This window comes from Benincasa hispida, chromosome 6, assembly GCF_027475165.1.
Source record: "Benincasa hispida cultivar pf3 chromosome 6, pf3_genome.v1.1, whole genome shotgun sequence".
NCBI lineage: Eukaryota > Viridiplantae > Streptophyta > Magnoliopsida > Cucurbitales > Cucurbitaceae > Benincasa > Benincasa hispida.
In genome coordinates, this window is record NC_143483.1 from 27,403,061 (window position 1) to 27,430,168 (window position 27,108).

General features: G+C 33.6%; 3 protein-coding genes and 1 long non-coding RNA gene across 4 annotated transcripts; 3 read left to right on the forward strand and 1 right to left on the reverse strand.

Moving 5' to 3' along the window:
* Positions 1 to 603: 603 nt before the first annotated feature.
* On the forward strand, positions 604 to 1,777 carry LOC120080294 (replication factor C subunit 3-like). The gene is made up of 4 exons (XM_090315020.1): positions 604 to 712; positions 808 to 918; positions 1,030 to 1,062; positions 1,524 to 1,777. The coding sequence occupies exons 1-4, from the start codon at positions 629 to 631 to the stop codon at positions 1,659 to 1,661; spliced, it is 366 nt and encodes a 121-aa protein (XP_090171146.1). The 5' UTR covers positions 604 to 628; the 3' UTR covers positions 1,662 to 1,777.
* An 8,565-nt stretch (positions 1,778 to 10,342) lies between these two features.
* LOC150035566 (replication factor C subunit 3-like) lies at positions 10,343 to 11,704 on the forward strand. Its single transcript, XM_090314354.1, has 4 exons — positions 10,343 to 10,766; positions 10,862 to 10,972; positions 11,084 to 11,116; positions 11,579 to 11,704. The coding sequence occupies exons 1-4, from the start codon at positions 10,683 to 10,685 to the stop codon at positions 11,702 to 11,704; spliced, it is 354 nt and encodes a 117-aa protein (XP_090170480.1). The 5' UTR covers positions 10,343 to 10,682.
* Positions 11,705 to 17,315: 5,611 nt separating this feature from the next.
* LOC120073256 (uncharacterized) lies at positions 17,316 to 19,819 on the reverse strand. Its single transcript, XM_090314816.1, is given in 5 exon segments — positions 17,316 to 17,620; positions 18,026 to 18,195; positions 18,198 to 19,112; positions 19,114 to 19,309; positions 19,681 to 19,819. Coding segments are annotated over 4 exon segments (1,302 nt in total). The 5' UTR covers positions 19,216 to 19,309; positions 19,681 to 19,819; the 3' UTR covers positions 17,316 to 17,505.
* Positions 19,820 to 21,143: 1,324 nt separating this feature from the next.
* LOC150035567 (uncharacterized) lies at positions 21,144 to 23,251 on the forward strand. The gene is made up of 3 exons (XR_016530184.1): positions 21,144 to 21,936; positions 22,198 to 22,589; positions 22,729 to 23,251. It is a non-coding gene; the product is annotated as an uncharacterized LOC150035567 (long non-coding RNA).
* The last annotated feature ends 3,857 nt before the right edge of the window (positions 23,252 to 27,108 follow it).

Below are 27,108 nucleotides of genomic sequence, written 5' to 3' on the forward strand. Positions count from 1 at the left end.
GAGAAGAAATAAGAGTTGGTATAAGATTTAGAGAGATGACGTATAATTTGAAAAATTCACGTGGATCTTGGTGTTAATTTTGGCAAAAAACACCGAAATTCTATATATTTGGACTTTCTTGGTAAAATTTCGGGCATAATTAACATCAAAATTTGATATATTTGAGTTTTCTCAGTGCACCGAGATTCTATATATATATATCCCAAATTTTACCCAATTTTTGCAAAATTTGATTTTTCACAAAATTTAAAAATGTTAAATCAATTTTGAAAATTTATTTTAATAATTGAAAAACCAATTTGGAATTGTGAAAATTCATATAATTGTGAAAACATAAATCATGCTAAATATTTTTAAAATCAGGTAATAATTTGATAAAATCCATTTAAAAAAAGTATACATATTTGAAAATGGTACTTCGGTACTTCATTTTTAGGCATATTTCACAATCATATTTTATGAAGCCCATTTCTGTCAATAGTTGACAGTCCACACCCTACTCCAGCTGGGGCTCTCTTTTCCCATTCTCATCAATCCATTGGTTCTGTTTCTTTTTCCCGCCATTTCAAGCCTTTTCTCTCTCTTTCACACACACTTCTTCTTTCTCTTTGTCCAAAGGCCGAAGAAGATGCTGTGGGTCGACAAGTATCGCCCTAAAACCTTAGACCAGATCACAGTTCACCAAGACGTAGCACAGAATCTTAAGAAATTGGTAACCGAATTTCGCTATTACTTTTTCCTTGCATTCATGAATTCACACTTCAATTCGGCGATTTTGATGTGGGTTTTCCGTAAATATTCTCCTAGGTTACCGAACAGGACTGCCCTCATTTGCTCTTCTATGGCCCCTCCGGTTCCGGAAAGAAAACCCTAGTCATGGCCCTCATCCGGCAGATGTTCGGAGCCAGTGCGGAGAAAGTATAGGCTCTTACTTTTTGTTTTTGTGCTTTTATTCTGGGGAATTGTGTGATTAGTTTGTTTTCTCTGACTGTTTCTTGTATTTGATCATCTCTTGCCTTTTGGCTGCAGGTGAAGGTGGAGAACAAAACGTGGAAAGTTGATGTAAGTTTCGGTTGTTTAAGCCCATTTGGTAACCATTTGATTTTTGAAAATTAAGCATGTTTTTGCTCGATTTCTTACAATGGTAAAAAGAAAAAAAAGAATAATGATAAGTTTTAAAAAAATGGCTTGGGTTTTGAAAGTTTTGGTAGAGAGTAGATAGTTGAGCAAAAAATTTATAGGTGAAAGGGGTGTGTGTGTGTATAGGCGTTCTTTTACAAAATGAAAACAAAAAACCAAATGGTAGTGATGTCTCTTTCCAGATGCCTTGGAAAGCAATTGAATTCAGATTGTGGGGATAGAGATTTTTAGTTATCAGTTTTTCTGATTACTACTTCTGAATATTGTAGGAATAGCATAAATTTTAATTAGTTGAAGCTGTTTTTTGGCTGTTTATCTCTATATTCTCATCATCTCTTTCTCTCTCTATTTCTACGCCCTTCATTTTTTGTTTTTCTTCTCAGGCTGGAACTAGAACTATCGATATAGAGTTGACCACCTTATCAAGTACAAACCACGTGGAGCTCACTCCCAGCGATACAAGACTAACATCCACAGAAGAGGGTAAGTTGGCAAGGTCTAATGTGAGTCTAGGAGGTTGAGTGTATACTACTTTGAAGGGGCATCTTCCTGTTGATCTATTCTTCATGTTATTAAAGGAAAACTCCAATTGAGCAAGGGACAAATCCCATTTCTTCGATCTCGATCCACCTATGCATCGTACAAGATTTCCCAAGGTTCTATTGGTGACTTCTGTTTGGTCGTCAGTTTGTGGATGTGAAGTGGTGCTAAATTTCAAGCTAGTGTCAAACTTCTTTCACAAAGTACGCCAAAAATGACTAAGGAATTTCACGTCCCTATCTGAGACGATTGATTTAGGTACTCTATGAAAACAAACTACCTCTCTAAAGAAGATGTTAGCAATATAGACTGCATCACTCGTTTTCCTACATGCTAGAAAATAGGCCATTTTGCTGAAACGATCCACTACCACCATGATTGCATCATACCCTTTTTGTGTTTTGGGTAGATTGATCCACTTATTTTCTGATAAAATAAAATTGAATTTAAAAGAAATTTGATTTAGAATTCGAAATTTTCAAATTCAAATTTATTTTAAATAATTAATTAATAAATTTAATGAATTCAACAATTAATTTTATATCAAATATTAAATACACCTGATACAAACATGAATCCCTATTCATGTAATTAATATTTAAATCACGTTTAAATATTTTTAACTCTCTAGATCCGTTTAGTTCATTTAGTTAAATGTTTAATTATATCGAATATAATAATCCAAACCTAAACCGAATTTGAACATTTCAAATTCTCTCAACACGCTATTCTAAGGTTTAATCATTTTACAAGTTTGTAAAAGGACTTAATGGACTTACAGATCATGAGCTCCAAAGATACGAGATTAATTGGTTAAACTCCTTTCATCGAGTTGATCAATATTCGTTACTACCGAGACACTCCACTATAGCTCAGTAGTTGGACTCTTCTCACTGTATATATATTTCTGTCCCCTTGATTTAAACATAATCAGTAAGTTGTTCATTCTTAGGTCATTCGTATTATAGCTCGGTCAAAATTACCGTTTTACCCTTATAATACATCTTGCTTTCCAAGTCTCCGCTGATCTGCTAATGAACAATTAGTTTATGGTCCTACCAATAAACTGAGCTCCTCTTAGCAATAGAGAGAGCGAGGCCCCTTGTTGAAAACTAGGACTCAGTACTTAAGGGAACAACCTACCTACTAACCCTGAAATGGGTCTGAGTGAATTCAATTTTGCAGGACTATATCCTCAGCTATCTATCTAGTCTTACCCCTAAAATGGGAGGCTTATTGAGTGGCAATGTTGAGTCACTCTCACCCATGCAGATTAAAGGATGATCTCGAATAAACAGGAGTTCATAGTTAGCTTAGGATTGAGATCGAGAAACCTCATCAAATTGAAATAGTCAGTTTTAACAATATACAGTCGTTGGAAAGAAAAGTGACTCTTTCGTGGTCCGATCATATGTAAACATCTTTTTTATAGGATGCCTCTAGTCGCATGTCTCCACATGAATGGTTTTGAGATCACATTGTTTGTATCAATATACAAAATGAGTTGCATCCATAGTGTCCCCAGGATAAGGTATGTAACATTATCCATATACTTATAGACTATTTGGGCTATATACTCAAACTTGATCCTCATTTATGTTTCTACATAAAGTTATTCATGTTCATAGCCATGAGTTTGTTAGTTTATTGAATTTAGAAATCTAAAATTGCAATTTACATATTCAAAAACAACTTTATTGAATAAACCTCAATAATAACTTTATTCCGAATAAAATATATTTAAAGTTTACAAACTGCGAGTGTTAAGACATATAACCCAATAGGTGACTGGACCTTAATCCTGAGTGAGTTGTGAACTCATGTTTATGAGGAAAATCCTTTGATCTGCATAGGTGAGAGTGGTCAGATTCACTTACTCAATATGTCTACCATTTTAGGGATTTGTTCGAGTAGGGGGCTAGGAACATAACTACACAAAATAAAATTCACTCCTTTTCGATTTTAGGGTAAGTAGATGAATTGCTCTCTTAAAGGCTGATCTCGGGTCTTGAACAATGAGGCATCTCACCCTCTCACTAGTCAGAGAAGAGTCTATTGTATAGTTGAACTATAACTAATTGTTCATTAGAGGGAGTAGTGGTACTTAGATATAACTACAGGGGTAAAATGGTAATTTAACCCATTTGTAGTTATGAGCGATTCGTGAAGGGTCGACTTACTGTTGATTGGTTATTTAAGGAAAATTTTATATTAATGTGATTAATATAAAGTATAATGTATATTTATACATTATAGTACATAGTTAATTATGATTTATAATTAATACTATATATAAAAGAGAAAAATATTTGAATGAAATTCAAATAAAGATAATGCATATCGATACATTATAATATATAATTAATTATAAATATGATTTGTAATCAATACTATGTATGAAAATAATATATTTAAATAAAATTCAAATATTAATTATATGAATGTGATTCTTATAAATATTATGGGTTACAAAAAATATGAATGAGATTCATATTAAAACTATATGTCATGTGAGAGGAAATCATATGAATTTGATTCAAATGAAATTAAATATATGATGTTTAATTTTTAATTAATTAATATTATTAATTCATTGATATATATTAAATAAGATTTAATGTATAAACATATTAAATTAAATTTAAATAACTCCCAAAAGGGAGTTATTAGAAGTTAGAAGAGAGGAAGTTGATAACTCTTCCTCAATCTTCAATCTCACGTAACACACACTTGGGATATTCGGTAAGAATTACCAAAAAAAAAAAAGAGAGAAAAAAAATGAACTCTTAATCTTTCTCTCAGCAATTCCATTTCTTAAAAGGATCCCACAATCCTTATTTCTTGCGGGAGAATAGAAGGAAGTTCTTTGGATAGTGTCCACTATTCGTGATCGCTAGTGCTCGTTGGAAGATTTCCCAAGGTTCTGTTGGTGACTTCTGTTTGGTCGTCCGTTTGTGGATGTGAAGTGGTGCTAAATTTTCAAGCTAGTGTCAAACTTCTTTCACAAAATACGCTAAAAATGACTAAGGAATTTCACGTCCCTATCTGAGACGATTGATTTAGGTACTCTATGAAGACAAACTACCTTTCTAAAGAAGATGTTAGCAATATAGACTGCATCGCTCGTTTTCTTGCATGCTAGAAAATAGGCCATTTTGCTGAAACGATCCATTACCACCATGATTGCATCATACCCTTTTTGTGTTTTGGGTAGACCGAGAACAAAATCAACCGATAGGTCTTCCCAAATGGTTGTAGAGATTGGTAATGGAGTATATAGTTTAGCATTTGTAGATGTTCCTTTGGCTTTCTGGCAAACAAACACACCTTTTAGCGAAATTATTGACATCATTTCGAAACCATGGCCAATAGAACCGTTTGTCTGGGCCAAAATGCTCTGCTAGGCCTTCGGAATGTGTATCTTTCAGGAGGGCTTCTCAAAGAGATGTGTAAGGGATACACAGTTGTTCTCCTTTGAATAAGAAGTCGTCCACAATGTGGAAGGCTTCAGCATTTAGGAAGTGAGTACCCTTGTACCAAATATGGGCAAAATCTCGATTATCTTCATACAATTTTGTTAGGTGAGAAAATGCAATCACTTCCGTAGCTAGTGTAGTTAGAATCAAACTCTTTCGACTAAGAGCATCAACAACCTTATTCTCCTTTCTAGATTGATGCTTGATTACAAATTCAAATCTTTGTATGAATGAAATCCACCGAGCATGCATATCACACATTATTTGGTTTTTATAACTGGGGATGGTACATATTTCATTCACTAGTGTCATGGTCTTCCCAAGAGTATATGACAAACATCCATTTCAAGCACATCACACATTATTTGGTTTTAATAACTACTGCTAATTGAAAGGGAGATGGTACATATTTCATTCACTTGTGCCTCTCCGTTTTTTTTTCACCCAACCTATCTTTTATAATTATAAGAATTTGGATGAGCTTCCACCTTGAGATTAAAGGTTGCCACGACAAAGTTGTCACTGCTTCCACTATCAATGATGACATTGCGCACCTTGTCATTAATCGTGCATCGTGTCTTAAAGAGGCAATGTCTTTGGGGTTTGAATCTCTTTGGGAGCGATTAACATCCTTTGGAGAATACAAGATACTCTATCTCCATCATCCGGTTCAATAAGCTCGGTTTCTTCTTCAACTTCTTCACTGTGCTCAGTCAAAGCTTCTTCGTCTTCTTCCAAATAGGCTACCCTCTTTCTTTGAGGGAATTCATTGGACAAATGACCAGCTTGGTTGCATCGAAAGCATTTGCCAAATGTAGGCCAGTTGTAAGGATTTTGGGATTTCCTCTTGTTGGCAGCTTTAGAGTTCTTTTCCACGGCCTCCCCAAGACTTTCTTTCTCCTTTTCTTTGGTCGAGGATGTGGATGATGGTTGGTTAGCAACTCTGAATGAGGAATTCATTCTCCTACTTGTGAAGGCTTCCATGGGGTCTTTTTTTAAGCTTTCTTGAAGCGAATTTCATTGAGTTCTTCCACTGTTTCAGCAAAAGCAATCACATCGGCCAACAAATTGAATTGTTGGAGTTTTACCTTCTCTTTGATGTCCATTCTCAGCCCACCAATGAAGCGTGCAATCATGTGTTGTTCATTTTCAGCCAAGTTGGTTCTTGCCCCCAAACGATGGAACTCCTCCACGAAATCAGCTACTGACCAAGAGCCTTGTCTACAATTTTAATACTGGTTATACAATGTATGCTCGTAATTTGGAGGGAGAAATCTCCCTTTCATCAACTTCTTCATTTTCTCCCACATTCGAATAGGCCACTTGCCTTGTCTTTGGCGATTCACCTCCAATTGATCCCACCATGCGGATGCACCTCCTTTCAACTTGAAAGCTACTAATAATACCTTTTCGACTCTTGTGATCTGGCGTATTCACGTAATCAAAGAAGTTTTCCGTGTTCTCGACCAATCAAGAAACGTTTCAGTGTCATGCTTACCATTGTAAAACGGTAAGTCTATCTTCATTTTGAAGTCATAAGGATCCCCTTTAGCTTCATATCTCCCTTCTCGGCGTCTTCTTGCATCAAAGTAGATCATCTTCACTCGAAGAATTCCAATTTTGGAATTCTTGATGCCTTTCTTGCATATTTGGACGTCTTTTTGGATTTTCTTGGAGAAGCCTATGAATTCTTGGACTGTTTTCTTGAAGATTTTCTTGCTGGAACTGAAAATTTCTTGGCCCTTTAGCTCCTCAGCTTCTCCTTCCCCAATTTTGATTGAATGTCGGTGCTTCTTCTTCAACTTGGCCCGGAGCCACCATTCCATCCATCCTTTTCACGAGCCTCGCTACTATTTCTTCCAGATTGTTTAACGAGCCTTGAATTCCCTCCAACGTGGCTTCCACGGACAGCAAGCGTCTCGTGGTGGTTCTTGAAGAGAGGGCGAAAGTGTCTTTCCACCTCTTGGTCTAACGCTGGAGCATCAACTCCTCCTCTTGGATGGACGTTTTTTCTTCCTGCCATTCCCCCGAGGATGTGTTGCTCTGATACCACTATTGGTGTAAACCAAACTCTAGTTTTTTTAAAATCAAATTGAATCTCTCCTCAAATGAGCGAGGGGTGCTTTATTTATAGGGAAAATGTTTTATACGTGCTAAATAACGACTAACTATTTTTAAACTAACTCTTATTTTAACTTGCTTTCAAATGTTTATTAATACACCAGTTTTGACACGAAAATATAACATCTATGTTTTTCCTTTTTCCTCAAGTTCTATTAGTTAGCCACGATCTTTATTTCATTGTAAGAACTTTTAATCCGTCAAGTAATGGATACTATCAAACAATTCAATAATTTGAAAATGTTTGGCTATCCATGTTCAGCCGAAAATAAAAATGTTTCATGCAATTTAGAGTAATGAGTTTTGAGACTGATAGTACATGCTTTTATATCATGATTTGACTCTTGTTCTAACATTTGTAAGAAGATTTCCTGTTCTCAAGTTCATATACTCATCTGGAAAGAGGCCTAAATTCTCTCTCACACAAATTTTTGAACTATTCTTTTGGTCTGATAATACAGCTTTTGTGGCAAAGTTCATGAGCATATACAAGACTTTCCTCATTTCAACATTCGGCTAAAGAGAAGAAAAGTAGACCTTGAAGTTAGGCTGTCTCAGTTCATTCAAGAAAACCAATTGTAAGTTAATAGATTTGGTGCGACGTTGAATCAAGTCAATCTGGTGTATTTATCATATCTTCTTCAGGCAGTTTTGTATGGTACTCTTGTTCATCCTCCTTTAGCCTTTTTCTATTAGGGAACTTGAAGCTGCACTTTGAGGGATTTGAACTGAATCTAACATGACAGATAAAATGGAAAGGCCACGGCCCATGTTAGCTAATTAGCTGTTTCTTTCTAATATTTACAAATTTTTGGTCCTTATGGTGCGAAGAAAGTTAGAATTCAATCTGTATGGTTTTAGAGATCTTTATACAGATGATCTTTTCACAAGCACCTTTATAATTAATGACCCACCCTAAAAAACATATGAATTCTAAAATGCTGCCGTTAGAGTGACTACTGCATTTTATGACGTAACGCGTTAGGGATGACCATGTTTATCGTAATCCTAAGGTGATGGTTATCTCCATCACAATCTTCATTTTTCTCACCCCATATTCAGGGAAAACACAACAAAAATTGTAAGAAAAATACTATTGTTTGTGTAAGCAAGTCTATGAAAAGTGCTATTGTTTCAGCAGACCCTCAAAATTCATCTGATTTAGTTAGTAAACAGCTGTAGAGTTGCGGGAAATGCTTGAATCAAATGATCGAGACTAGTATTGGACTTGCCCTTTTTCTATGCATTACTCTTTTATGAAAGTTGTGCTTGCATCTTATGGTAATTCTTGAACAAATTTTGTTGAAAGGTAGTTGATACTTAGGTATATTTAAATTAGTAGTTTCGGTTTTATTTGCAATACCAAAAGATTTTTCTTTGTTGCTTTTAGTACAATCTCGCTCCCTCTAATCTCGCTCTCTCCCAGTTTCTCGCTCAAAATTTTGCTCTCTACAATCTCGCTTTCTCCCACTTTCTCAATTAAAATCTTGCTCTCTTAAAATCTCGTTCTCTTTACTCTCGCTCTCTCCCACTTTCTCACTTAAAGATTCAAATGACCAAGTCGATCAAGTCTCGTCTATTATAGTGACACTATAAATTTCTCCGTATACATGTTTAAGTTGATTTTATTAAATAAATAAAGTATTTATAATTTAGGTCATCAACCCCATATACTTGCTTGACCTTTCATTCACACGCAGCATGCCACAAATTAGTTTTTTTTCATCCCATCAAATACAGGCCGCCTCCACCCTTTTTTCTTTTACGATTTTTTTTTTTTTTTTTAAATTTCAATCCATTCTCCTCCTCCTTCAATTTAATTGGATCCTTCCATATTTTTCATCAAACTTCTTTTCCTTTTTTTAGAGTGTTGTAAATTTCCTGAGTAGCTCGGCCAAATCGGGGAGGCCAAACAAGTTGGGAGTAAAAGATTATAAAATCAATGATAATATAGAGATAATTTAAGTTGATTAATTTTAAAAATGTAATCTTAAACTTTTAAAATTGATTCCAAAACCAAAGGTATCCAAATAATTAAATCTTAAATCTAATATATAAAAATGATATCTTTGTTCAAATACACCTAGAAAAATGAGTATGATCTTTCTAAACCCTTCGCGATAATAGGGCCTATCTTGTGCTTGCACAGGTAAAACTGGTAAAATTTTATGAACGTTGGATCCTTTTAGACACATTTCATTAATTTTAAAAGGAAAATTGTCATAAACAACACTTAAAACTTTCAAACTAGTACGCTTCTTGAAAATTCGTTTAAATAGTTTTTTTGGGTCCATCCTGGATGAGACCACCTTACAAGTTTTATTTTTTTAACTTATCAATTGTTTTGGATCTTGTCTCACTACATCTTGCCAGATTACATACGGTTAATCTTCCCAAATCTTTCCATAATTAAAAAATCACACTACTAAATATTACACAATTTGAAGAATTTTGAAAAGGTAATTGGTAAATTAAATAGATAATTAGAAAATCCATTTTAAAATTCTTGTAAATAAATATTGGAGGTAAGATTTGCAAGAGTTTATATAAGATTTAGGAAATATTGAAAGATGATACTCGAGAAGAAATAAGAGTTGGTATAAGATTTAGAGAGATGACATATAGTTTGAAAAATTCACGTGGATCTTGGTGTTAATTTTGGCAAAATAACACCGAAATTCTATATATTTGGACTTTCTTGGTAAAATTTCGGGCATGATTAACATCAAAATTTGATATATTTGAGTTTTTCAGTGCACCGAGATTCTATATATATATCCCAAATCTTACCCAATTTTTGCAAAATTTGATTTTTCACAAAATTTAAAAATGTTAAATCAATTTGGAAAATTTATTTTGATAATTGAAAAACCAATTTGGAATTGTGAAAATTCATATAATTATGAAAACATAAATCATGCTAAATATTTTAAAAATCAGGTAATAATTTGATATAATATTTAGTAAAGATAACCAAATTTGGAGAAAATTCGTAAAGATAAAATTTGTCATAAGATTTGAGAAGACTATGTAAACATTTAGCAAATCTCGGTGTGCATAAAAAAAATCGTTAGAAAAAATTGATTATTTTACTAAATTTTGGTGGGTCAATCTCACCAAACCTATTCTTATGAATGTTAAAAAACGTGGATAATTTTTCATTAAAAAAAAGTAGACATATTTCAAAATGGTACTTCGGTACTTCATTTTTAAGCATATGTCACAATCATATTTTATGAAGCCCATTTCTGTCAATAGTTGACAGTCCACACCCTACTCCAGCTGGGGCTCTCCTTTCCCATTCTCATCAATCCATCGGTTCTGTTTCCTTTTCCCGCCATTTCAAGCCTTTGCTCTCTCTTTCACACACACTTCTTCTTTCTCTTTGTCCAAAGGCCGAAGAAGATGTTGTGGGTCGACAAGTATCGCCCTAAAACCCTAGACCAGATCACAGTTCACCAAGACGTAGCACAGAATCTTAAGAAATTGGTAACCGAATTTCGCTATTTCTTTTTCCTTGCATTCATGAATTCACACTTCAATTCGGCGATTTTGATGTGGGTTTTCCGTAAATATTCTCCTAGGTTACCGAACAGGACTGCCCTCATTTGCTTTTCTATGGCCCCTCCGGTTCCGGAAAGAAAACCCTAGTCATGGCCCTCATCCGGCAGATGTTCGGAGCCAGTGCGGAGAAAGTATAGGCTCTTACTTTTTGTTTTTGTGCTTTTATTCTGGGGAATTGTGTGATTAGTTTGTTTTCTCTGACTGTTTCTTGTATTTGATCATCTCTTGCCTTTTGGCTGCAGGTGAAGGTGGAGAACAAAACGTGGAAAGTTGATGTAAGTTTCGGTTGTTTAAGTCCATTTGGTAACCATTTGATTTTTGAAAATTAAGCATGTTTTTGCTCGATTTCTTACAATGATAAAAAGAAAAAAAAGAATAATGATAAGTTTTAAAAAAATGGCTTGGGTTTTGAAAGTTTTGGTCGAGAGTAGATAGTTGAGCAAAAAATTTATAGGTGAAAGGGGGTGTGTGTGTGTATAGGCGTTCTTTTACAAAATGAAAACGAAAAACCAAATGGTAGTGATGTCTCTTTCCAGATGCCTTGGAAAGCAATTGAATTCAGATTGTGGGGATAGAGATTTTTAGTTATCAGTTTTTCTGATTACTACTTCTGAATATTGTAGGAATAGCATAAATTTTAATTAGTTGAAGCTGTTTTTTGGCTGTTTATCTCTATATTCTCATCATCTCTTTCTCTCTCTATTTCTACGCCCTTCCTTTTTTGTTTTTCTTCTCAGGCTGGAACTAGAACTATCGATATAGAGTTGACCATCTTATCAAGTACAAACCACGTGGAGCTCACTCCTAGCGATGCAGGTTTCCAAGATCGATATATTTGTTACCTCTATTTTTTCAATTTCTAATTTTCGTTGTATGTTGTTTCAAATCTTTAAAATTGGATTCAAATTTAAGGAACATATACAAAATATTGGAGAAAATTCTAATATACCTTCTTATTTTTGTCCATTAAATTTTACTTGTTTGCATCGTCACTGCAAAATAACAAATGGATGAAGTTGATTGAAGTCATGCTTAACATTTGGCACAAATGTAAGTGAATTTTATCTTAAAATTAAATTATCTTTTAGTTTGTTTTGGTTTTTGTTGATTTAGGAATTTTGCAATAAAATTGGTCAATGAGGTTTGGCTCAGAGATAAGGGAAATTGAATTTGACGGTGAAGTAGAACTCAACCTGACCCAACTCGAAAATATAAGGGTTGGGTTGATCTTTCCAACAGGGTTGATTGAGCTGTGTATTCGATAAATCCGAAATTTTGGATTGGTCCAAAAAAACGTCCCAACCCGGTCCAACCCAACCTGTATATACCTCTAATAACGACTACTAGTCCATCTGGTGCTACGTAAAATTTGTGAAAATTATACAAAAGCTATTGTAGGTTCTTGGTTTAGATATGATTTTGGTTCCTTCAACTTAATTGACCTATTGAAAAATAACATTTCTAATTCTTTCTTTTTCATTTTAGATATTATTCGTGTCAACATGTTCAAGTCTTACCGCAGCCACGTTGGAGCATGTTTGGCATAACTTTTAGATCAATAATTTTTTATTTTTTATTTTTTCATTTTTTTAAATGAAGTATTTTCAATTTTGTAGTTTTTTTTTTTTAAGTTGCATGACAATAAAAATATTATATTTATGGTTAACATATTATTTTGATCTTTATACTTTGAGATTGGTTCAATACTAATCATTGTCTTAGATAGAAGATTTGTCGTGCAATACGTATATCTCGACATTTTATAATCACATTTTTAGAGAAGTTTTTCTTAAGAGAAAGTCTTGTCTTATATTACATTGAAGCTTAAAATAGGATCAATTTTTTAAAGATAATTTTTTTTTTCACTAATTAGTATGTTGTGAATGAATCATTTCAACGAAAATTAAATTGAAAAACAAAGAAAAATTTTCATAGATAGAAAAAATGTCAATTTATTTACAGAAATAACAAAAATAATAATAATAGACAGTGATGAGTAGTAAACTTCTATCAGTTTCTATTACTGATAGTCAGTCTCTATTAAAGTAGATTAACATTTTGCTATTTTATTTAAATAGTTTTCTTTATTTTTCTATTTTTAAAAATACCCCAATATTATCTTTTTCAAACCTAAAGTATAGTATTTAGATTATAACCGATTAAAGTAATACATTTTCAATATTTGCATTGTATATTAATAATAATTTCATGTTTGTAATTTACATTTTTTAGACATAATATTTTGATTGTTTGTCTTTTTCATTAATATTACTATTAATCATTTAAAACAATTTGAATTATAGTAAAGTAGACAAAAACTATGTGTAAAAATGGCTTCCTTTTGTTTTTATGTAAAAGATATAAATTAAAATATAGTTATGAAATAAAAAATTATAGTTTTCTTTTTATTTTCATTTTCCAAAAAAAAGACCAAAAAAAAAAAAAAGAAAAAGAACGAACATCGGGCAACATACCAAGTTTCCTTGACATCCCAAATATTGTAGGGTAAAGTAAGTTGTCTTGTGAGATTAATCTGAGATGTAAGTAAGCTGGTTTGGACAATCATAAATAGAAAAAATAGAAAAAAAAGAGGACAAAAATTAGAATAATTATCAAACAGAAATGTGTTTACGTAATATGTTTGTAATTAATTATTTTAATTATATAATAATATGTGTAGCTTCAATGGTGAAATATCACATCAAACTTAATTGTCGAATTATGTAAACGACTTGGCCAGTAAAAATTTTAAATATGATTTGCCTTTGATCAGTGTACTAATCCACATGTAAAAATTTTTATTAAATTTTAATAATATTTTCATGATTTTAAATCGTTACAAATGGTAATGTATAAATATTAAATTGATAAGCATTAAAGTTTAAAGACTTACCTTTTCAAAAAAAAAGTTTAGAGATTAAAACGTTATAGATTTAAGAGGTATTTGTAAATATAGATTATTATAAATTTAATCTTTTTTCAAAACTTATTTTCATAAATATCGAAACTTTTTGATATTTTCGTATATAAGATTTAATGGATCTTTTGGACTAAAATATCCTCAAGTGTGTGGTGGACGGCTGGAGAGAGAATGTAACATTGAAAATTCTTTTTCATATTTATGAAGCATCCTTAATGTTGGAGAGAAAAAAAATGTATTTATTTGTTGAGATTTTATTCTTTTGTTAATTGAAGAGAAAAAATATGTTTATTTATTGAGATTTTATTCCTTTGGTTAATTGGAGAGAGATGCATTTAATGAAATTTTATTTTCTATTTACGTTGGTTTCACGTATCACTTATTGGTTTTTAGACGCATTCATGGTTATTTTAAATATATTTTATAATATTTTGTTAGGTATTTGAAAACATTTTAACAAATACATGAAATATACTAAAGTTTATAAATTAGAGATCGACTCAAGCTTAACCAATATATGAAATATACCATAGTATATAAATCTCATATTGGCTCATTATTTGACATAAATCAACGTATATATTATAAATTTCATTTACATCATATAAATCACGGGTAACTTTTGAGTTTCATTTTTAAAAAAAAATAAATGTAATTAATTATAGGTTAGGATAAAAAGGTAACTGGACCATAATTTTTGTATGATAAAAAAGCCATTTGGACAATTTTGAAAATAATAATAAGGTCAGACAAAAATAAAATATAGGATCGCCTTGTGTGTTGTTATTCCTTGCAAATATAACAATCAAACTAAAAAATACTATCAGATATAACACAATGCAAAAAAAATTACAGATATAGCAAAATTTAGTTCTTCTAACTCTCAAAGTATATCAATGATAGAGTCTATCACTAATAAGAAGTCCATCACATATAGACTTTGTTATATTTGCAATTCTTTAAAAATGTTGTTATACATCTAATTATTACCCTAAGAGCAAGGATGAAAATATCTATGGATATATCCTTAAATTGAAAGTTTCGATATTGATATTAAATATCTATGAATATCTTCGACATCTTTTTATAAATGCTTATAAAGCATAAAAAAAAATCATATATTTAGTTAAATATGAATATGACTACTAGTAACAATATCCAAAACTTAATTTTGGAGTAAAAAAGATTAAATTATTATTTTTGTTATAAATTTTGGATTTTTTTTTAAAATAATGTTTTTTAATAAATAATGACAAAAATAAGGTTCAGGGAAATATTTTAAAAAATAGGTGTTTTGGAAAAGTATTGACAGATTTAGAGTAGTGAAATCGTGTACCCGGTACACGATTTCCATGTGGCAGACCACGTGGTAGAATCTCTCCAACAATCTCGCTCTCTCTCACTTTCTCGCTCAAACTCTCGCTCTGTCCCACTTTCTCGCTCAAAATCTCGCTCTCTCCAACAAACTTCACGTGCTAATTCTATTTGTCAAATGTTAGTCTAGTTTGGCTCTTATTCTTATGTTTCTTAGTGACAGCTTGGTTCTCTATGTATATTTTAACGTTGGACATTGTGAGTATGAATCACACAAGAGTCCTGTTTAGTATATCAAGTATAATGCAAAAATAGACAGTTTACTTGCCACATATTCCAAGATCAAGAGACTAAACCATCTAAAGATGACACAAATCTTCATGGAGACACATCTCTTAGCAGCACAGATACTCCTCTCTAAAATAGGGATAAAAGAGGATAATTCCTCACCTTTCTAATCATAAAAATTCATCCTGGATAAACATAAACAGTCAAAATGAAGATAAAAGTTCTCATTCCTTACGAGTAAACTCATCCTTATATTGACTACCAACCTTTCAAATTAGCAACCCTAAAAGGAGATTTATGGTTGAAAGATAACTCCAAAAAATTACGTCTGATGTCTCAGCAGCTTGTTGAATTACGTCTCTACATCTTATTGATGTTTTCAATTAAACAACGAAGTGTCTCAACCATTTTCAATGCCGAAGAAGTTCTACAACAAATCCAATCACTTCATGATGTTTTCAATTTTTATGAACAAATGCAAATGGTTAACTCTCAAGAAACCTGACATTGCACGTAAATATATAGAGATGAAAAAAACAGAAGTTGTAATGCATTACTATTAATAATGTACAACAGTACAGGTAAAGAAATTGCAAATAGGAACAAATGAGAGGGCAAAAGGTTTTTTCTCTCTTTTATACCCCTCTATTTCCATGATCAAAGACAGAGAATTAGAACAAAACTTCCCTTTTTTCTTACTTTTTTGGAGAATAGGAAAAAATAATAATGAACTACCTCAGAGAAAAGAAGGAAGAAAGCCGAAGTTGAGAAACTGCTTTATAAATTTATAATCACCAAAAAAATAAATGAACCTCAGTGGTAATTGAGCTGACCTTCCTCTCTACAGGTCGAAAGTTTGATTACCACCCTACAATTATAATAAAAATTTATAATCACCAAAAGGATTAAACCATATGTAAATGATAGTTGCTCATAGGATATAGTGCAGTCAATGACAAGGTTATACACATTCTCGTGCATAACAGACAAATCTCTGTGCAGAGTATTAATTAAAGAAAAATAATCAAATTAATATTCTTTGAATTCATACAAGATTTTGATCCTGAGATCAAAACAAGAGAACAGATCTCACCAGCAGATTGAGATCTGTCTCTTAGATGGTGAAAACAAAACATAGATCATACTCTACAACATTGTAGAGAGGCTATGCATATTAATTTATTTAGTGTCTTCGATGTGTCCCTATATCCCTGATTCTCTGAAGATTGAATGTTTGAACCAGTTTTTGCTGATAGCTGAAAAGAAAAGCTAAACTCTTGGAAGAGTGTCATTGAAAAATTTCTGTAGCATCTTTAGTCAGAAAGAAATCAAAGAATCTAGGGAAACAGAGTTCTTTCTGTTAGTTTTGTTATTCTGTACTTTTTACTATTTTTGTTGGTTTACAGGAATTTTTCTTTCAAGAATCGTATCATCTTTTTACTCAAAATGTAGTTGCCCATGCCTTGGTGGGGATTGCCTCTACCCTGGCCTCTATTCAAGGTTGTTCTCTTTTGTTTGTTTTTGAATATATGGTTTCGTTTCTTATTAAATAAATACTTAATTAATTACTTAAAATCACTTTACTCATGGAAAAGTCCTTCATAGACGTTTTAGTTGGCCCTCACTCAGAGCATTTTCTAAAAACTTTGGGGTGAGCGAAACGGTTGTCATTTCAAGTACTCTTTTGATCGCTTTATGGAAATTCAAACACCCTTTTGCCCATTATAGCTTATCATATTTAATCTCCAATTGGAGGTTACTATTGTAATCACCAATAAGTGCTTCACTTCATCATTAATGAAATTGCTTCTTTTACCAGAGAGAGAGAGAGTCCTTCATAGAGAATCAAGTGTAGAGTAAGAATTGGGGGCTTTAGGACTCTACATACACAGGATAAAACATATTTGGTAAATAACGAGAAATACCAACCAAAAAGCAACTGTAACAAAAGGGGAACGTAATGACTTGGGAGTAATTATATTACATCAACATACAAAATCCAGGAACATCTCTAGTTTGAAAGAGAAGGCAAACTGGGTGCCAAACTATCTTGGTAACCCATTATGCAAGCATTTTTTCAAATTGAACAACGAAAAGGGCTAACTAGAAAAGCTTTCTAACCGTGCTTTATGCCATTGAAACTCAACGAGATTCCCAATCCTTTAACTTCTTGCTTCCTTTAGGTTTCGCTATTGGTGCATTCATTCCAGCCATTTTTGCATTGTATTTTGCCCGAAGAGGATCATTATAGGTCCAACTGCATGACAGAAACAATTGACATCACTCACACTGCAGAATAACTTCCGCATGAGAATAGAAAAAAGGGGAAAAACAATAACAAACAAAGAACCTTTGGAAACAGGGCATTGCTCCAACCATATCTTCATATTCCCATGTAGATATTTAAACAAACTAAAAGCCTCAACATCACTATTACGCCAGCACGTCTATAAACCTCGTGCTCATACGACAATTCTTTCTGTTCATTCTCTACTTAACACGCTCTCAATATAAGTAGACAAGACATTAGAAGCTTTTTTTTAAAATGGATCATATTGTACTTAATCTGGGTATAAACTCGATTATGAAATAAAAATGACATTGAAATAATTTACAATAGGAAACTGAGAAGCAGAAAGCAAACTAGGTTAAATAGACTTACGTGTTGTTCCAGTCGGTCATATCTTCTTTGACAAGATGTGTCCATTTAGTTCTCCCACTACGACCAAAGTGCTTGACTTGCATAACCTTCGGCAATATTGTCTTGTCCATCTTATCTTCTCCAGTTGGGGAAGAGAAATCACGATGGAAAATAGAATCAGATCCAGCGGTTTTCCAGCATTATCATCAGCATCTTCCTGGAAGAACGCACCCTTGTGGTAATATTTTTGCATAAACTTCCACTCCTGCTTAGGTGGTGGAGCAGGTTTCGGATTCTTCCTCTCCCACTCTCTCCTCTCTTCCTCAGTCATATTCCTCACCTTCTCAATCTCCTCCCTCTCCTTCAACATTGCATCTCGGAGTTCTCTATCCCTCTTGATCCTAGCAATCTCTCTAACATTCCAAGCCTCATATTCTTCTGCTTCATTAATTTCATCATCAGTATCCACATCTGCAATATTTGCCTCCATTTCCAGATTCTTCTGGATCTCTTCATCCTTTCTAATCTCCTCAACCACAATGTGCTCTGTCTCTGCCTTCCTTTCCTCCAATCTCCTTTTTCTCAATTCCTCAAGAGACCTTTCCTCCTCTTCAATACGTTCCTGTTCAGCAATAGTTTCTCTCTCTGATTTAGGAACAAATATTGGCTTCACCATTGCTATCCCAGTAGGTTCATCTTCTGAGTCAGTTTCATACTCAGACTCCTCTTCTTCCTCTTCCTCTGGTTCCTCCTCCTCTTCTTCTTCAGGGAATGCAGCTTCTTCTAGTTCCCTTTGTCGCAACTTTTCCTTGATTCTTCTTCTTCTTTCCTCCAAAGCCTCCTCGTCCTCTTCCTCTGCATCTAATCCCTCCTGCCTTCGAGTTTCCTCTTCAATGGTCGAAACAATCTCCGCTTGGCGAATACGTCGATGATCAGCTCTAATCTCCTCCTGATTATCTATCCTACTCTCGGCTAGACGGCGCAACCTAGGGTCATCCTTCCTAGATAGATCTGAATCTTCCTGACTTGGAAATGCTTTCTCAAGTGCTGCTGCCCTGGCCATCCTAATATCGCCATCTTCATCAGCATCATCCGCCCACTCGGGAGCCCTTTCCAGGCCAGTACCTCTTAACTTTTGTTTGTCCAATTTTACCTCTAAGTTTATCCCTAACAGCAATTACAGTATCACTAACCCCCGCCGTGACCGACATTGTTAATCAGCTAAAGTTCCAGAAACAAAATATACACCAAAAAGAAGAACTTTCTCCTCTTCAACTTAAAATTCCCAATTGGATGAAGCTAAACCTGAAACCCAACAATGAAATAAGTTCAGAGTTAAACATACAGTCTCCGAGCGTCACAAACTAAAACAGTCACTTTATGAATCAATAAATCCCAGCGTTTACAAGCACCTCCAACCAAAAATAAAATACAAAAAATACACATTCAAAATAGTTAATAACCACACAATAGATTCAACACAAAATAACCAAAACCCTATACAATCACAACGACATCTCAACCTCCTTTACTCATACACGAAAACTCGAAACAGGAACAGGGATAAAAAAAACCCATTGCATTTCTCAATTAAACGCACGTCGAAAATCAAAAAAGGGGGAAGGATAAAAACTTTGGTGGAATGTCAGCCGGGAATAGTCCAAATATAGAATTACCTTCAAATTTTTCGTCTGAACTTAGCTATAATGTATAATGGAGTATTAGACTTAAAAATATCAAACCCTAGATGGAACTGAAAAAATATGATCCGAGCAACGAAGAATACGGTGGGAGGGAGAAATGGCGGAGCGAAGGTAGAGGAAGCAGTCCGGATCCTCTGAAATCGATAATCTGTGAAATTTTTGAAGAATCGGTGAAGTGGGAGATGAGAGGAAAGCCTTCTTGAAATTCTTGTAAACGTTATTTGGGCTTAAAACATTGTCAAAATCATTCTCGTCGGTATTGACGACCATATCGATATCAAAATTTCAATGGATGACATTGACAAAATATAATTTTTTTTTAAAAAAAAATAATGTTTTTTTAATAAATAACGACAAAAATAGGGTTGGGGGAAATATTTTCAAAAATAGGTGTCTTGGAAAGGACCTTTAATATTAATATTGTTGTTTTCAAAACTTATTAGAGAAATATTGTTGTTTTGAAACTTATTAGAGAAATAGGAGTTCGAGGCCAGAGGTCGAACATTGAGAACTCGACTAATGTGGAGGTCGAACATTGAGAACTCGACAAATAAAGAAAAACTTGGAAACAATACATAGGCCGAAACTTCAATCCTCGAAAATTGTCGAGAGATGAAGTTTCGACACACATCCACCCTTGATTTTGTATATTAGGTTGAACAAACATGTCGAAACTTCAACCCTCGACAAGGAACATAAGTGGGCTGAAGCAGATTAAAGAGAGAGCGAGATTCAAAGCGAGATAGTAGGAGAGAACGAGATTTTAGGAGAGAACGATTCAAAGCGAGATTCAGAGCGAGAATGTTGGAGAGAGCGAGATTGTAGGAGAGAGCGAGAATCTCGTTGGTGAAGACTATCTCTTTTTTTATATATATTTCTATGGAAAGTTCTAATAAAGTGAAGACTCTCGCTCTCTCTTACAATCTCGCTCTCTCCTAAGATCTCGCTCTCTCAGTCTCGCTCTCTCCTAAGATCTCGCTCTCTCTGTTATTGTTGTTATTTTTCCATTAATGATTACTAGCTTTTTTTCTCATTGGTCATGTATATATGGAAAGTAATGATTATAATCTCGCTCTATCTATGGAAAGTAAATAAATTTATTGTATATTCAATTTTTTTATTATAAATTTGTATTTCTTTTAATTAAATTGTACATTATTATTTTAATTAACTTGTACATTATTCTTTTCTTTTAATTAAATTATACATTATTCTTTTAATTAACTTGTACATTATTCTTTTAATTAAGTTGTACATTATTCTTTTAATTAACTTGTATATTATTCTTTTAATTAAGTTGTAGATTATTCTTTTAATTAACTTGTACATTATTCTTTTAATCAACTTGTACATTATTCTTTTAATTAAGTTGTACATTATTCTTCTAATTAAGTTGTACATTTTCTTAATTGAGAAATAAATATTTTTTTTTTCAGATCATGGGTTTAAACCCAGGACCTGTTGATCCGATGTTTTGTACGGCCAATCCATTCATCCATCATCTGTTGTATGGCGAGATCGTACTATTGGAGAAATATCTTACAGGCGTCGAGAGGCAGTTATCCAGCACACTATCCCGCTCCACCCTCAAATACTACCGCTACTGCGCACATCTGGATTCTATGGGTTGCTAGATTCGGATTTATTCAGTTGGACTAGCATCTGATCACAGCCTTGATCGAGAGATGGGGGCCCGAGATGCATACATTCCATATGAGAGTGCACTATCACTCTACGAGACATAGAAGTGTTATTGGGGATACCTGTTTGACAGTGAGCCGGTCACCGGAGTGATGTACGATGACTGGTTAGAAGTTTGTCAACTGTACCTCGGTGCGACCCCACCTGCCGACAAGATTAAAGGATCGATGTTAAGTTTAATATGGTTAGAAACACAATTTCGTGAGCTCACAGATGATGCAAATGAGAAAACCGTCATAAGATATGCGCGAGCATATATACTACAAATGATGGGTGGAAGTCTGTTTTCAGATAAATCAAGTCATTTTATTCACTTGATGTTCCTCCCACTATTAGCTAACATCCATGTTGCGGGGCGGTATTCGTGGGGTATAGACAACTATGCAAAACAACAAGACCTGAGGTTCGAGAGACAGCTGGGCCTCTCATACTTTTACAACTATGGGCTTGGGAGCGATTTTCAACAATGGCTCCACAGCTACAACATGTTAATGACGCTCAATTAGTTGGACGAGCCTACGGTTCTCGGTATGTTGTTTTAGTTCAATTCAATTTAATTTTTATATCACTGGTCTAGTTAATTCTAAATTATCAATTTAAAAATTTAGGTGGAGAGACAAATTTTGTGTGACTAGTATAGCCACACATGTAGTAAGCCAATATAGATACATGTTTGATCTACTTCAACCTGAACAAGTATATTACACTGAACCTAATTGATTATTTTATACACATTTTTATTGTATTTGTCTTTAATATTCTCTAATTAAAATATATTTTGTGTTTCAGGTTATTTGGGAGCCATACAAAATTATTATGCATACTTTTCCTAATTTTTATACGAATGGTCAAAACATATGGCGGACGATGAGTCCTCTCATAGTTTTCACATTGGTGAATGGCATCTTCCTAACAGGGTGTTGAGACAATTCGATTTTCAGCAGGATGTCCCATCGCCTTGTAATATTGAACCCGTACTGCATGATATTGACCTAAGGATTGGAGATTGGTCTGAAAAAGTTGCACATTTGGTAGTGCGATGGCACTATCGTGCAAGGTTTATTGCAGTGGAGGTTTCTTTTGAACAGTTTGACACATATGTCACTCCGAAATATATTCATTGGTATAATAATATCACAAGGCGCTACGTCACTCGTCCGGGAGCAGTTGTGGGTCATCTGGTAAATGAATTTTATCTAATTATTTTTAATTTAAATTTATTTTAAATATTGTCTAATTGTTTTATAATTCACAAAGATCAAACAACCATAGACTACGTGATGTTGCGAATGATCCGAACCAGGTTCTTGCTATATGTAGTGACAATCAAAGCTATATGGAGGAAATTCATTATATGTACAATATACCTATTGTTCCTCCACCAGCTCCTAGACGTAGAGGACCTGTTCGGGAAGAGGATGAGTTTGATGAGGTTGCACATAATGTGGAAGAGTTGTCCCCTATGATGTAGATGTAGAGTCAAACTGATTATGCTAGTCCAATGATGCCAGCATTTGGTTTAGGACATTATGACTCAGAGGCAAGTCCTTCGTCTTCATATGTGCATGGACATGGTCGGGGTCGTGGAGAGCATGATGAATATTTATATTATGAAGCGCCTGCAGAGGTACCAGAGCAACATCAAGAAGAACCCGAGCAACCTCAAGTTCGAAGTCGACGACGACAACTAGCTCGAAATCGACGACGTCCGCCTTGTGGGACACATTGATTTTTGTTATTATTTTTATATAAATGAGATATTTAATTTTAATTTTTTTATTTTTATGAGATATTATTTTTTTAATTTATTCTTTTTATATATTATAAATAGTAATTATTTTGATATAGAAGCTTTTAAATGTCACTAACATAAATAGTAACATCAGATAGTCTAAATCTAAAAAGTTAGGTAAAAAAAACTTCAATATTTAAATTTACATATTTTAGATAATAATTTGGGGACATAATAAATAAAATCAATACTCAAAACCTTCACATGCAAGTCTATAAATAAGACTGTATTATTGATATAAAAAACAGAAAGTTTAATCACAGTAGTGAGGTCAAGATTTTGATGGAGTTTTTTTTTTTTTAAAAAAAAAATTATAAATAATAATAAAATCTTTATGATATCAAGCAACAATAAAAAAGCATAAGAATAAGATGAACCAAAAAGATGAAATGGCCCCATCTACGAGCAATAGCAGTTAAATTCTAAAAGATTTATCCAAACAAGTGTGTTTCCAAATGGGTTAGAAAGAATAACATATCAATCTGGAAACTCCCAAGTTAAAAAGAAAAAAACTGGAAAATCTCACTCTCTCTCAAATTCTCGCTCACTCCGCTCTCACTCTCTCAATTTCTCGCTCTTTCCGCTCTCGCTCTCTCAATTTCTCGCTCTCTCTCAATATCTCGCTGTATCTCTTAATCTTCCCTCTTTCGTTCTCTCCCAGTACAAAATTATTTTTAACACATCAAATAATTATGAGTGTTATGAGGAAGGTCTCCGGAATGAGGAAGGTTTTTCGTTCTCTCCACATCAAATAATTATGATGAAGGTCTCCGGAATGATAATTAAACAGACTCAATAATAATGTTAGGGCAAGGTCGAGGGTTCAAAGTTCGACGTACAAAAATAACGAAAGGGGAAGGTCGAGCGTTCAAAATTCGACCTATTTAAAAAAAAAAACAACAATATTTTTACAAATAGTTTGAAAACAACAATATTTTCCTAAATAGTTTCTAAAAGGACAATATCCTTTTAATTTTCCCGTTTTGGAAAAGTATTGACAGATTTAGGGTAGTGAAATCATATACCCGGGTGGCAGACCACGTGGCAGAATCTCTCCCACGATCTCGCTCTCTCCAATCTCACACTCTCTCACTTACTCACTTAAACTCTCGCTCTCTCCTACAATCTCACTCTCTCCCACTTTCTTGCTCAACATCTCGCTCTCTCCCACTTTCTCGCTCAAAATCTCGCTCTCTCCAACAATCTTGCTTCTCCAATCTCGCTCTCTCCCACTTTCGCGTTCATAATCTCGCTCTCTCCTAAAATTTTGCTCGCTCCACTCTCGCTCTCTCCCACTGTCTCGCTCAAATCTCGCTCTCTCCAACAAACTTCACGTGCTAATTGCAAGCACTGCAAACAGAAGATTATGAAAGGAGAGGTAGCCTTTTTATCCATATTCTCTTAACATCCCATTCTTTGAATCTGAATATAGTTAGACATCTTTTAACTTTTAACCTTTTATGTAGCTCGTCTTTCTTATTTGGATTTAGTTGCGGCACATTTCCTATATCCGTTTGTCCATTCTAACCTCATTCATTTATTAACTCATCCGTGTATGTGTGTGTGGATCATTGAAGAGAAACAAACAACTTCAAACGCTGGTAAACGCAAAAAAGGCACTACTGAAGTCCAGAATTCTAAAGTTACTAGGGCTGTAGGAGATGTTTCTGTAAGAAGGTCCATGAAAAGTGCTATTGTTTCAGCAGACCCTCAAAATTCATCTGATTTAGTGAGTAAACAGCTGTAGAGTTGCGGGAGATGCTTAAATCAAATGATCAAGACTAGTATTGGACTTGCCCTTTTTCTATGCATTACTCTTTTATGAAAGTTGTGCTTGCATCTTATGGTAATTCTTGAACAAATTTTGTTGAAAGGTAGTTGATACTTAGGTATATTTAAATTAGTAGTTGCGGTTTTATTTGCTATACCAAAAGGTTTTTCTTTGTTGCTTTTAATACAATCTCGCCCCCTCCAATCTCTCTCTCTCCCAGTTTCTCGCTCGAAATTTCGCTCTCTCCTACAATCTCGCTCTCTCTACTCTCGCTCTCTCCCATTTTCTCGCTTAAAGATTCAAATGACCAAGTTGATCAAGTCTCTGCTATTATATAGTGACACTATAAATTTCTCCATATACATTTTTAAGTTAGAATTTATTAAATAAATAAAGTGTTTATAATTTAGGTCATCAACCCCATATACTTACTTGACCTTCCATTCACACGCAACCCGCCACAAACTAGTTGTTTTTTTTTTCATCCCAACAAATACATGCTGCCTCCACCCTTTTTTCTTTTACGATTTTTTTTTTAAAATTTCAATCTATTCTCCTCCTCCTTCAATTTAATTGGATCCTTCCATATTTTTCATCAGACTTCTTTTCCTTTTTTTAGAGTGTCGTAAATCTCCTGAGTAGCTTGGCCAAATCGGGGAGGCCAAACAAGGTGGGGGGTAGAAATAATTTAAGTTGATTAATTTTAAAAATGTAATCTTAAACTTTTAAAATTGATTCCAAAACCAAAGGTATCCAAACAATTAAATCTTAAATCTAATATATAAAAATGATATCTTTGTTCAAATACACCTAGAAAAATTGGTATGATCTTTCTAAACCCTTCGCGATAATAGGGTCTATCTTGTGCTTGCACAGGTAAAACTGGTAAAATTTTATGAACGTTGGATCCTTTTAGACATATTTCATTAATTTTAAGAGGAAAATTGTCATAAACAACACTTAAAACTTTTAAACTAGTACGCTTCTTGAAAATTCGTTTAAATAGTTTTTTTTGGGTCCATCCTGGATGAGACCACCTTAAAAGTTTTATTTTTTTAACTTATCAATTGTTTTGGATCTTGTCTCGCTACATCTTGCCAGATTACATACGGTTAATCTTCCCAAATCTTTCCATAATTAAAAAATCACACTACTAAATATTACACAATTTGAAGAATTTTGAAACGGTAAAATCCATTTTGAAATTCTTGTAAATAAATATTGGAGGTAAGATTTGCAAGAGTTTATATAAGATTTAGTAAATATTGCAAGAGGAAACTCGAGAAGAAATAAGAGTTGGTATAAGATTTAGAGAGATGACGTATAATTTGAAAAATTCACGTGGATCTTGGTGTTAATTTTGGCAAAACAACACCGAAATTCTATATATTTGGACTTTCTTGGTAAAATTTCGGGCATAATTAACATCAAAATTTGATATATTTGAGTTTTCTCAGTGCACCGAGATTCTATATATATATATATCCCAAATCTTACCCAATTTTGGCAAAATTTGATTTTTCACAAAATTTAAAAATGTTAAATCAATTTGGAAAATTTATTTTGATAATTGAAAAACTAATTTGGAATTGTGAAAATTCATATAATTGTGAAAACAGAAATCATGCTAAATATTTTTAAAATCAGGTAATAATTTGATAAAATCCATTTAAAAAAAGTATACATATTTGAAAATGGTACTTCGGTACTTCATTTTTAGGCATATTTCACAATCATATTTTATGAAGCCCATTTCTGTCAATAGTTGACAGTCCACACCCTACTTCAGCTGGGGCTCTCTTTTCCCATTCTCATCAATCCATCGGTTCTGTTTCTTTTTCCCGCCATTTCAAGCCTTTGCTCTCTCTTTCACACACACTTCTTCTTTCTCTTTGTCCAAAGGCCGAAGAAGATGCTGTGGGTCGACAAGTATCGCCCTAAAACCTTAGACCAGATCACAGTTCACCAAGACGTAGCACAGAATCTTAAGAAATTGGTAACCGAATTTCGCTATTACTTTTTCCTTGCATTCATGAATTCACACTTCAATTCGGCGATTTTGATGTGGGTTTTCCGTAAATATTCTCCTAGGTTACCGAACAGGACTGCCCTCATTTGCTCTTCTATGGCCCCTTCA